At 35.6% G+C, this 13,175-nt stretch overlaps 1 protein-coding gene across 4 annotated transcripts in view; it reads right to left on the bottom strand.

The window, feature by feature from the left end:
• The window catches only part of LOC122812148 (GEM interacting protein), a 1,774,188-nt gene that overhangs the window by 847,676 nt on the left and 913,337 nt on the right, over positions 1-13,175 (bottom strand). For all 4 annotated transcript variants that reach the window (XM_044084459.1, XM_044084456.1, XM_044084457.1 and 1 more), the window contains one exon: positions 12,325-12,406. In XM_044084459.1, coding sequence (XP_043940394.1) covers positions 12,325-12,406 — 82 coding nt within the window. The remainder of the gene's footprint in view (positions 1-12,324; positions 12,407-13,175) is intronic.

The following is a 13,175-nucleotide window of genomic DNA, read 5'->3' as shown; positions in this document are numbered from 1 at the left end:
TTAGACCTTGTTTATTTTCAGGGGAGACCCATGGTGGCATTCATAATGAACAAGAGAAATTATTTGGCCAAGATACCAGGAAAATTCTCCTACTAAGCTACCACTAACTCAGGCAAAGGCGACCACTGTAAAATGTCTCATCTGAAGGGCTGAAAACATGCTGGTCTGCTTGCTTGGTTAGAGACTGCAGGATGTGCTAAAATGTTGGAAGAAGCGCCATGACAGAAAATTTAGGGAAAAGGGTAGATGTACTTTATATTTTTTTACTGCTCTCTGAAAGGTCTCAGTAGTTCACTTTGACCAAAGGTTAATGTGTTTCACAACAGCTATTATACTCTATTTTTCAAATAGCTTTAATTAAATTTCATGCTTATATGAATGAAAAATAGAGGTACAAATATCTTACAGACAGGAAATAAAGTCCACTTTATAAATATACCATTTGCCATGAGCACTAAAATACAACTATTGAGATGATATTCTGATATGCACATTTAATTTATATTTTCTTATAAGTAGATTTTGTTATTTGGTTATTGAAGTGTACCTTCTGAAAACATGACAGTCTTCATAGGAAAAATCTAGAAGAAAATTGAAGAAATGAACAAAGAAAAATGATTTTGTTTCATACAAAATCCTCTGTAAAGCCATGGTCCTTGAATGGCTGGTGGGGAAATTATTTACTATTTGATTAAGATTTTTTGAAGGTTAGGCTTAAAAGAACTACTCTAGCTTCAGGTATTGATAAGATGGTGGTGTTTTCTATTTCTGAATGTTGCTTTTAGCTACAAGCAATTTAAGAATTCACATCTACTTGTAGCTTCATTTGTGTTACAAATGGAGAATAGAAGGAAGTGAGGAGACTGGAGAATGTTTTGTCTTTCCTAACTAATTTGACTAAAGATGTTGATTTGAAGATACTAAAAATGGTTGTGAAAAACAGCATTTCCATAAAGTACAGTAAGTCTTAGTGTACAGAGTGCCACCACATGCATTTTTCCTATAGTTGCAGAAGTTTACAAACATGTAGATTTGTAAAACTATCCTAGGATGCACTTACATAAATAAATAATAAATAAATAGCCTTGTGTATGAGTAATAAGCGGCCTTCTTTTTATTCAAGAGTTAACTTGTTTCATTTCATTCTCCATGGTACAAAAAGCACACCACAAATGCCCCCAAAAGGGAGCTAGGAATTCTCCTCAAGGAAAAAAGCACCAAGCACTGCTGTAGCTGCCAATTTCTTTGTTTACTTCATGAAGTAAGTCAGGATGAAGTAAATAAATAAAATGACAGCTATAGCAGTGCTAGGTGTTTTTTTGCTTCATTTCATTCTCTCTATAGCTTTCTTCTTAACCGCATATAATTAGTCCCCCAGAAATTCCCCAATAGCAGCTCATTTTTTCAATAAGTTGTAATCAGAAAGAGACAAATAACTGTGTAAAGCAAAAGCTTTTATTTCAAACTTGTCTGAGCTCCATTGTGTGAAACTGTGTGAAACAGTTGTGATGCATACTGCTACCAACAAAAAATATATCAACATTGGCCAAGACAGGGCAGTTGTGGACATGGCTGTTATGTTGGAGGTATAGGAGAACTGGTCCCTGATGGCACATGTGTGCTGGGTCAGACTGGAGACTTCTGCAGAAAACCAGATTTTCTAAGTACCCATGAGGTCTATAGTGATTTTAATACTATAAAAAAGGTCATTTAAGAAAGCTATAACATTTTCTTTTTCACTCTGATGAAGTATTGTAATTATTCAGATGAACTCAATAACTGAATCTTTTTGCTTATCCCAGTCCAAAGTGGTTATTTTATTTGTTTATTTATTTATTCTTTTTTTAATTATGCTTTGTGAAGTTTGTGTCAAATACCTGTTCTTTGCACAGCTGTCCCTAAACTTATTATTTCCTGATTCTCTCTCAGCTGGGAGAAGTCTGAGGATGAGAAAGTTCATTTTGCCTACATAACAACAGGGGAAATCCAATAATAATGGCCACAGTTATGAATGAACTCAAAGTACCATCCAGACAGGACAAGGAGCCGCACTGCAGGCCTTAATCTACACAAAGTAAATGCAAGGTTATCTTCTTCACAAACATCCACTGTGCAGCACAGTTCATTGGTTACTTCCTTCCTTACAGGATCATTCATGTTCACACATCTGTCGTTAGCTTCCCATTGAAATATTACTTCATAAAGTCCAGTTATAATTTCTGGCATCCCAGTAGAAGTTCTTCATCCCTCTGAAATCTTGGCAAATATTTTGGTAATGATTGCTGGCTTTCCTTTAGAAACCCCCAATAAATGAAACATAAAATTAGAGCTTCATATCAGGATTCCCCTGTGCAGAGCAAAACTCTACACAGCAAAGCCAAGACTGTCACCTTCTACATGTTTGCACCTGTTCCACTGATCTTTAGGTGATTCTGCCATAATAGTGGCCTCTTTTGACTCTCGTGGTAAAGAATTTATTATTCACCATAAACAAGACATCTGGTGCATGTAGGCCTACTCCAGACAGGATTACTGTAATGTAGCTTATGTAGCCAGGGTTTATTTTGTACAATTACTGATGACATGTTCAGATTTAACTTCCTCATATCACTCTGCAATATAACTAGTTATCATTATTTCTGCAGTAAAGATGTATCCAGTCATCCCTCTCAACTGTACAGATTTTTGCCGAATCTCCAGATGTTGGACTCATATATTTGGTCTATTTCTCATAAAATTGTAGTTTTCTGGCAAATCATTGAGGACGGAAGTCAGGAAATAATGGCACACATTTGAGTTTCAGACTTCATGGCCTTCAAAACATTCATGCTTACGCATAACCTATTATTCTATCTACTTCATAAGTATGAAAGAGCAATATTTATAGAGTGCCCCTATTTTTAGTCCTTTGTCCCTTCCCATTATTTGTGCCTTTGTCCACATTTCTTGTTCTAAGATGTTGAGAGGTATGTATGTATCCAGTACTTTAAGGTGTATAACAAAAATGACTACATGTTAGAAATGACAGATTTGGTATACCTTTATATACCCCTTTTGTATCCATATGAAATGCCACACAGACACATTTACCATGTTTGACCACATTGCCATCATTGTCACTGTTATCAACCCCCTTTGTCACATTTTTCACATGGGGTCAGGGTGACCAAATCATCTAGAGCCAGTGAAGTGATCACATTGACTAATGCTGATGAGATACCCCAATTTCATGTAAAAATGGGAAAAGGGGGTTGTCATGTGCCTTGCTATTTATAATACACATGCTAAGCAAAAATTCCTTTGTTTAACATTTTAATTAAAGAGTAGCAATCTTTCCTAGATCACTTCATTCACACACAGATATAGTAAAGACTGTGTAACAAATTCTACTTCTACAGTGAATAAAATGTAGAAGAAATTTGCATTTCCATTCGTGCTTTAGTATCTGCAGATCAAATCACTTAGCTACTGCATTCAAAAACTTAAAGTGATATCAAATGCACAGTACATGTCCTTTAGTGAACTGTAATGCCATGTTTGAAATATGTGGCTTTTATAAATGATTTGTTAGAATTTAAAACAAATATCTGTTGCATTGCTTAAAAATCACAGTTCTAGTGCATAACTCTTGTTAGTTATCACAGTAGGAATGCACTATTATTTATGCATCTGACTTTTTACAATAAATTGGCTTTGAAAAATTATGAGCTACTGTATATCCATTATATAAGCTTGTGTTAGGCAAAGGCATTATGGAATAACTATCATCTAATTGCAACAGTATCTCAATTGTTTGTTTTTATTTGGGGTGACACAGTTCTTTTATTTTCTGTTGTCATATATTCTGAATCCTTCCTGTCCCCTCACCCAATAAATCTGAAGCATGCTTAAAGCCAGATTTGGTGTGACCATTGTCCTGCATCCACATTCAGAGAGTCATTCCATCTGTAATAAACATCAGTGAGTTCCTGAGATTTTTGTACCTCATCAGAGTACTGTTTGCTGTTTTGTCCACCCTGGTTCATTTCATTAAATTAACTTAGGACCAATGCAGTAAGTTCATGTGCTCTCCCTAAGCCTACTCAGTAACATTGTCCATGTTAATTTCTGTGTGCCCTTCTTACATCACGATAGCACATGCTTATATATGAAGGACCCTCTGTACTTTTCCAGACTGACACTTCCATCTGGACACTTGATAGTCTCCAAAATCCCACTCACCCAGAAATCATCAGCTACCCCCCTTTTATAGATAGCCTTAGACATTTCTTTCAAAACATTCACAATATCATTCAAACCATCATCTAATGTTCTTAAGGGATATGATAATAATACTTGTATCATTTATAACTGTGATAAGTATCAACACTAGGCTATTAAACCAATCCTCCAAAGCGCATTACAAAGCGTATATGCAGACCAACAATGTGTGCCTCTATTTATCATTAATATGCTAAAATCTAGAAGTAATACATTACAGCATTTCATCTGTGTGGCACAACTAATAGTCAGATCAAGAAAATCAACATAAAATAATCAATAAATGTTCACTTATTTTGAACATTTCAAAAATACTTCATTCATACTTAATACGAAGTTAAAAGATGCTCGCAGCTCCCAAAAATGGTCTCTAAAGTTCTGAGATACATAAGATAACCCTAACCCAGAGTGAGGTGGACAGTTAATTTCAAACAAAGAGTGTAATCATCTTGATATTAAATTAATAAATGTAAACTACCAGAGTAACAAAACAGAACAATTTCTTTCATGGAAAGAGCACAAAATACGTCTATATTAGTTTTAACTGAAATATGGTTAAAGCTATGATTATCAAACAACCCAACAAGTATGAAAAACACATCTTCTTAGCAAAATTATCCCATCACCTCTTATGACACCAACATATCAAAACAAAATATTGGTCTTCTGTCAGTAGTTATGTACAAGGTGCAATGGACAGCCTTACCTGTCAGCTTCCAGTGAGATGTGTAAATAGGTGAAATGTTTTGCACTAGTTGGGCTTCCTCTTTCTCCCCAAGAAAATCAAAACAAAAAGCAACTTCGAAGGGTCACAGGTGGAAGCACACCAAACCCAAACACTAAAAAATACCAATGACAATGATAGGTGGAAAGGATGTTTATTCACACAGTATTAAATGCTTTTGTCTAACATGTAGAATAGGACATCATCAGAAGGAATAAAAATATTGAACAGGAAAAATTTCATCTCCATAGTGTTTTCATAGATATATTCAAATTGCCCCAAGGAAAAAAAAAAGAAAAATATACAACATAAAAAAAATCAGAAGTGAAAGTGGCTTTGTTATATGTCAGAAATTGCAGTAATAGGTTAAGTAATTTAGAAGGTTTATTCTGCTTGAAGGATGATAATCTGTATTAGCATCAAAAATTTAAGATCCAAATTGCATATCACAAATCTACCTCTGAAGCTGCACTTAAATGAAAATTCATACAAAGGCCCTTGAAAAATCAATCTGTCCAATCATAAATCCGGACATCTATTTAGCATAACATTTGAATACCAAATATCACATAACTCTTATGACCAAATGTTTTCCAGTGAAATCGACTGCATTTGTCTCATTTTTATTAGAGACTTCTTCAGAATGTAAATATACAGTGCTGTACAAACCTTTAAATACCCATATTAATCATGTGATTTAAGTCACGTGACCAAGAAATCAAATAAAATATACAAAAACACATAAAAACAGGTACCAAATAAAAGCTGTTTATATAGTTTGGCAGCCTTCATTTTTAAAATACGGTTAATAAATATGTCATCATTTAAACACAGAGATACCTCAGAATTTAATCTCAATCATATTTTCCCAGTTTTGACCTCATACTGGATAAGGAACTTGTTCCAATACCAAAAATATAGACTTATTGAAACCTTTAGAACATATTACATTTGAACAAATAAACAATGATATAGGTGACCTTATATCCCTGGATAAACATTAGTTCAGCTTTGTTTGAGGGAAATCATGCCTGATCAACCTGACTGACTTCGAAATAGTTAATGGGGCCATGGATAAGGGGTATAGAGTCTGCACTGCTAATATGTTGCCCATTTCTGTCAGCTAAACAACATACTAACCAAGAAGATAGACTGCTGCACACTACAAGGAGCAGTGGCCTTGGATAATCTATGGCTGGATTCCCATGGGTTATCCCATTCCAGGTAGTGAGTACTCCAATGCTTTTAGTTTTCTGAATGACATACATTCAGGGAGGTGGGTGATCTGTATGTACTCTGTGCATGACATGCAATGCTTGCACAATGGGGTAATATAAGTATAAATGCTTATGCCCCTGTGCTACCTCTTTTGTGAATCACAACAGTGCATGACTGTGACACCTCTGCCCTGGCCCAGCAATCAAGGAGCCTCAATCCTCACCACTAACACCAGTGAGGGTCATCTCATATAGGAGGAAAGGATAACAAATACACACAGTAAAGTGCAATTTCCCTTAACAGCACACAGAGATCACAGTCAGTCCAGGGCTGGTCACTCCCTTGCTCCCCAGGTCCCCAATAAGATTCCCCACTGGCACATCTATAGGGTCCAGATCTCAGCCTAGCTGGGCAAGCTAAAATCTCCAGCACCCTCTCTGTCCAACCAGTGCTTCTTGACCCTGCCCAAGTAGCTGACACATACACACTTTGAGATAAGAGTTTACACTACCACACAGACACTTCTGGAGAAGGCTGGCACAGGTGGTCCAGCTGTGCCCCTTTTACCCAGACTATATGGTAGTAATTCTGCCACCACCCAGCTAATATTATCAGCTACTCAAACACTCTTAAAAGGGTGTCCAATTATTACTGTGCAATATTAATATCCAATTAGTAGTATAGCCCAGGGCTAAAGCTATTAGAGTGGCCTGGACAGTAAACTCTATAAATATGCAATGTACTCTAGAGCTTAACTTATCTCTACACAAACCAGCCAAAGGTTTTAAAATATTTAATAATAAATAATTAAAACTACAAGACAATATTTTCTACTATACAGTGCTAGTCAAAAGTTCATTGGTCACACAGAAATACTTAAAATAAATCAGTAGTACAGTTCTGACATCACAGAAAAACACAGTCTAATATTTCTAGCTTCTAGCTATCTATAAGAAAACACATTTCTAAAATAACTTACTTACATAGAGCATAAGGCAGTGCTGAGTTGAATGTCCAGACAAAATGCTTAATAATCTCTAGTTCTCTTTTTAAATTGCTGTTGCAGTTCTGATAAACATTGCATCATCTTTTTACACTTTCCTGGTTTTCCCAGGCTACACATTAACTACATTTACATTCTTAACATCTCCCTTTTGTTATCTTGCAGCTGGTTAGGAACAGAGCAATAAAAATACATTTGCATGTTTAAATCTAGCTCGTAGTTAAAACAATAGAAAGAATTTCTTCATCTAGACTTTTCGGCACCACTGTCTATTTCAAAGGATCACCACATGCTTTTACTGGGTCAGTAGAGAGCACTGTTGCCACATTTGTGTAACAGCATTTCTTTACATTTAAGACAACAAGCCTGTAGTTTCACATTCATATTTACAAATGATAGAATTATGTATAAAATTCTATCTGGCTAGGCTGGCAGCCTTCACCCTTCTCTACCAGTCTTCACAATGACATATATGAATAATGTCAATAGTTTTTTCTACTGCAGGCTTTTATTTTTTCTTATATTTTTATTTTAAATATTCTCACTGGGTAGGTGGGCTGGTCAACACATCCCTTTCAACCATAAACCAAACCAGAGGAAAAGCAACTTCCAGACAATTGGTAGTACAGTACAGAGTAGATATTGTACAGCCAACAACCTGTCTTATACAATTAAGAGTGCATCATAGCCATAGTCCAGTTACATAATTTAGAGAGTCATCAATTTGTATGTGTATAGAATGAGTTTTACTTTTACACTATACAAGGTTTTAACATTTGGAACATTGTGACATGTCAGACATCACTGAAAGTAATTCTTACAACTTTTTATAACATTGAAGAGTATCAAAGCTTCCTAGATGGTACATAGAAATTCATGCTTCAAAAATAACCTGGCAAGACTTTGACTGAATGGATACATGTATCCAATAAAGCACTTGGTTGCCTTTTAGGGTTGTTTTAATGTGATGTATATTAGGGTAAATGGAGTGTGTAGTAGGTGTTATCAGACAGTCATTAGACAAGAACAATATGTGGAAGTGTTACTAGAAAAATGACAAAAAGAACAATGCTAATAGTAAACTGGTGGGATGAATCTAAGGATTGACAGTGTCCATGTCTGATAGTATCCTTTCATATTACACTAGCAATAGCTCTGCCCAACACCTGTTATAACAAACATACCTCTATTCCATAATATCATTTCCACAATGTGCACTTTGTGCCACAGATCGATTTGCTCTGTACATAAATGCAGATTGGGTATGGCAATAGGAGCTCTGATAGCCTGCATTAGTATTACATAGACACTACCACATCGTATTGTAATGAATACAGAACTGATTTGAAAATATGACAGTCCTACTAAAGTTCTGACAAGTTCTTTTAATGTTACCCTAACACAGACTATTCATATCAACAAGTGTCTTGCTATACCATTATTCCTTTTAAATAGACACTAATGGTAATATCATTTTGGGTAATGCATATTAAAGCACACCAAAAGATGAAACAAACCCCCACTTTGCACCATAGCATTCATGTCTTGCTATACATACAGTGGATATAAAAAGTTTACACACCCCTGTTAAAATGCCAGGTTTTTGTGATATAAAAAAAATGAGACCACAATAAATCATTTCAAAATTTTTTCCACCTTTAACATGACCTATAACCTGTACAATTCAATTGAAAAACAAACAAATCTGTTAGGGGAAGAAATAAGTACAATACGCTGGTTGCTTAAGTGTGCACACCCTTAAACTAATACTTTGTTATGTGTGCACACCCTTAAACTAATACTTTGTTGAAGAACCTTTTGATTTAATTACAACATTCAGTCTTTTTGGGTAGGTGGCACATCTTGACTTGGCAATATTTGCCCACTGTTCCTTGCAAAAGCCCTCCAAATCTGTCAGATTGTGAGGGCATCTCTTGTGCAAAGCCCTCTTCAGGTCACCCCACAGATTTTCAATTGGATTTAGGTCTGGGCTCTGGCTGGGCCATTCCAAAACTTTAATTTTCTTCTTGTGAAGCCATTCTTTTGTTGATTTGGATGTATACTTGGGTCACTGTTCGGTTGAAAGGTGACATTCCTCTTCATCTTCGTCTTTCTAGCAGATGCCCGAAGGTTTTGGGCCAAAAGTGACTGGTATTTGGAAATGTTCATAATTCCCTTCACCTTGACTAAAGCCCCAGTTCCAGCTGAAGAAAAGCAACCCCAAAGCATGATACTGCTACCACCATGCTTCACTGTGGTGATGGTGCTTTTTTGGTGATACAAAGTGTTGTTTTTGTGCCAAATGTACCTTTTGGAATTGTGGTCAAAAAGTTCAACCTTGGTCTCATCAGACCATTACACATTTTCCCCACATGCATTTGGGAGACATTGTTTTGCAAATTTTAGCCAGACCTGGGTGTTTTTTTTTTGTGTAAGAAAAGGCTTCTGTCTTACAACCCTACCCATAGTCCAGACATATGGAGAATATGGGAGATTGTCACATATAGTACACAACCAGTACTTGCCAGAAATTCCTACAGCTCCTTCTGTGTTGCTGTAGGTCTCTTGGCAGCCTCCCTGATGAGTTTTTATCTTGTCTTTTCATCAATTTTGGAGGTACATCCAGTTCTTTGCACCGTCACTGTTGACCCATATTTTCTCCACTTTTTGACACCTGTCTTCACTGTGTTCCATGGCATATCCAATGCTGTGGAAATTTTTTGTACCCTTCTCCTGACTGATACCTTTCAACAATAAGACCCCTTTAATGCTTTGTAATCTCTCTGCAAACCATGTTTTTTGCTGTAGCAGGCAACTGAGTAAATGTCAGAAAAATCCTAGATGGACAGCTGAACTTTATTTGGGATTAATCAGAGTCTCTTTAATTGAGGGCAGGTGTGCACCCAAGAAGACTGAAAGCTGTAATTAAATCAAAAGGGGTTGGGAGGGTGGCTTAATGGCTAAGGTGCTTGCCTTACAAACACAAGGTACAGGGTTTGAGTCTCACAAGGAATAATTGGCTAGGCTTAAAACATGGCTCGCAAGAGCAGTTAGCTTAGTACTAACCTATGAACAAAGTAGTAGTTTAAAGATATGCACACTTATGCAACCAGCATATTGTACATTTTTTTTATTTTTTATATTTTTCCCCCCTAACAAATTTGTTTGTTTTTCAGTTGAACTGTACATGTTATGGGTCACATTAAATGTGGGAAAAGTTCTGAAATGATTTATTGTGGTCTCATTTTTTTTATCACAAAACCTGGCATTTTAATAGGGGTGTGTAAACCTTTTATATCCATTGTATAATCATTATGAGGCAAATATGCAGCATTATTAAATATGTGCTTAAAACAATACTTGGCAAGGTAGTGTTGATTGCAGAAAGAACTCTCAATTGCACCAATAATGTTTTCCTTTTCACTGTGTAGACATTTATTTTCAAGCTATGCCAATGCCAAACTAACATGCATTATCTACAAATGATCTCAGAAGTCAACATTTCAAATTGTAGTATTGAATTAAAAAAAAAATCCACACACAGACTGACTCTCAGAAAAAATATGACAGACTCATCCTCTTTAACTACATAGTACAAGATTCTCTTCCTCATAAATTTTAATGATGTTTTGGGACTACACAGCACAACCCCTACATAATGCAACTATCCAATGCATTACATATCTAGTAGTATCCCTGTTGAAAGCTCTATATAAAGTGGCCTCTGCAACTCAATGGAACTGTCGGTTTTGCATTGCAACTCTCCATTTGAGTTGTGTATCTCTGTTAGAACTGAACTTTATTTAAAGTTTAAATATTTTTCAAAAACTGCCCACAAAGAACTTTCAAGGAATCAATGTATAGCTTACACATGAATACAAGCCAACATAAAAAAATTAAATACACCACCCTTTGTTCATGTTTTTTGACAATGTATAAACATAGCAACTTAATTACTTTTCATTTCCCCAAAATATGTATTACAAAATAGCTTTTCCATTGTTTCTGATCTTCTATTAAGATATTAAATGGCACAAACTGACTGGCTTCAAATCACAGTAATGTAGGTGAGAAGTACTGAGAAATAATGAATCTCTCAGTCATTAAAAGGTGCTTGGTCTACAAGTGTTGCTGTAGCCTCAAGCACTGAAGCAATCCAGTCAGTGTTCTTTTCATTATCAGGGAAAGCTGCACTGTTACTAACTCACCGATCCCTGAACCTGGGATATTCATGTCTCAGTGAAATACCCCTGCTATTAAAAATAATAATCTTAAATGCCATCTTTTAGACGCTTGGCCATGCCTGCTCATTAATTAAAGGAGTAGCTTTAGTTACATACATAGGACACAGTAAGCATAATGGAGAATGCAGATACTGAAAAGTACAGCTGGTGTCGTGACGAGAATTACAGGTAACACAACATACACAGTGAATCCTCTGGACAGTATGGGAGGTTCACCAGTAAACTTAGGATGTATTATGCAGAACAAAGTGAAAAACAAGGAATATATAGCTGCATACTTTTTTAATATAGTGATAATCATGAAGAGTACAGAAATACCACGCACAGTATTTACTAGAGAACAAAACGCATGTCCTACAGTGAGTACTGTTGTCTTACAAAGACAGCATACTATGAAGTGAAGAAGAAAAACACTATATAAAGGATTCAAACAAAGAAAAATTTGATAATGAAATGACTAAGAAGTGCCTGAATAAGAAATCAGAAACATCCATGATGGAAAAAAAATGTTAAGTGTGTACAGGAGCGTGGAATATTGAGTTAAGAATGTGCCGTAAGGAGATACAATGGAGAGAGAAGTAATTGCAATGGACACTGCAGAGGCTAGTACAGGGAGTGCACCGATACATCAAAGAGGATATACCAAGTACAATACAGAGTATAACAGGTAGCACAGCCAGTTACTATGGTAACATGCAATGTATAGTTAGTACCTCACAGCAGCTCACTTTAAAGCTTAGCTAACCTGTATTAAGGATGTATAAGCTAATACCTGTTCATATCTATCACCCTTGGGGGTAGAGGTATGATCAGGAAAAGAGTCAGAGATTAGCATTGATCCCCAAATATTATTTTAAATTACACAAAATATATACCGGTAATTCTTCTGTCTCTGGTGATGGCTCAGTTGTTGGGGGATTATCACTGTCTGACTCCACTGTAAAATAATCAACAGTCCTAAAAAAGAGAAAAAAAGTCCATTAATAACCAATGAAATATATGAAAATTCCACTAATAAGCATTTCTTCTAATTATGCTATGGGGCCCAATGCAGATTACTGGTTGCCTCTCAGAGCTGCGTAAAGTAAAGCCCCTTGCAAACCATCACTACATCCTACAGGTGGGGGTTTCCCTGTTATTTTTCTGATTGCTGTAGGTTACCTATAAGACAGTTTGGCTAATATTTGTCAGTGAATTCAACATAAATTGCTACTTACAACGTGAAGTAATTTTCCAAAAGAAAATCATACTTTTTGACAAAAACTCAACATGTTTTCTATGAGAGATATATCACTGCATTCCTTATTTTGTCTTTCCACCAAATAACCTTTAAGTGGTTGCAAAATCAATAATTAAAACTCATATTTATGAAAGTTGCTTTATCTCTTATTTAAAAAATATCTCTTTATGAAGTTTTGAGTAAATGTGTTTAACAACATTGGTTTTATCCTAAAGTGTCTGGTAAACCATTCAACGTTTTTTTACACAGCAAACTGTAAAAACAGCAATAATGAAATCATTGTAAAAGAAGGGCATTGCATTTGAGAAATAATATGTGTCCAATCCATTAATTAGCTTGAAAAATAGCTGTACTGAAAGTCATTGTTCAAACTACTGAAAACTGTTAAGTTTCCAGAGTAGTTTGAAACACTTTTTGCTCCATATTTTCAACATAGTTTCTTATGATCCTCATTGAAAACATTCAAATTTTACAGAAAAAAAAACA

This window comes from Protopterus annectens, chromosome 9.part0 (assembly GCF_019279795.1).
Source record: "Protopterus annectens isolate FY-2018-M chromosome 9.part0, PAN1.0, whole genome shotgun sequence".
NCBI lineage: Eukaryota > Metazoa > Chordata > Ceratodontiformes > Protopteridae > Protopterus > Protopterus annectens.
Note: the sequence above shows the minus strand (reverse complement) of the source record. Positions and strands in the feature narration are given on the sequence as shown.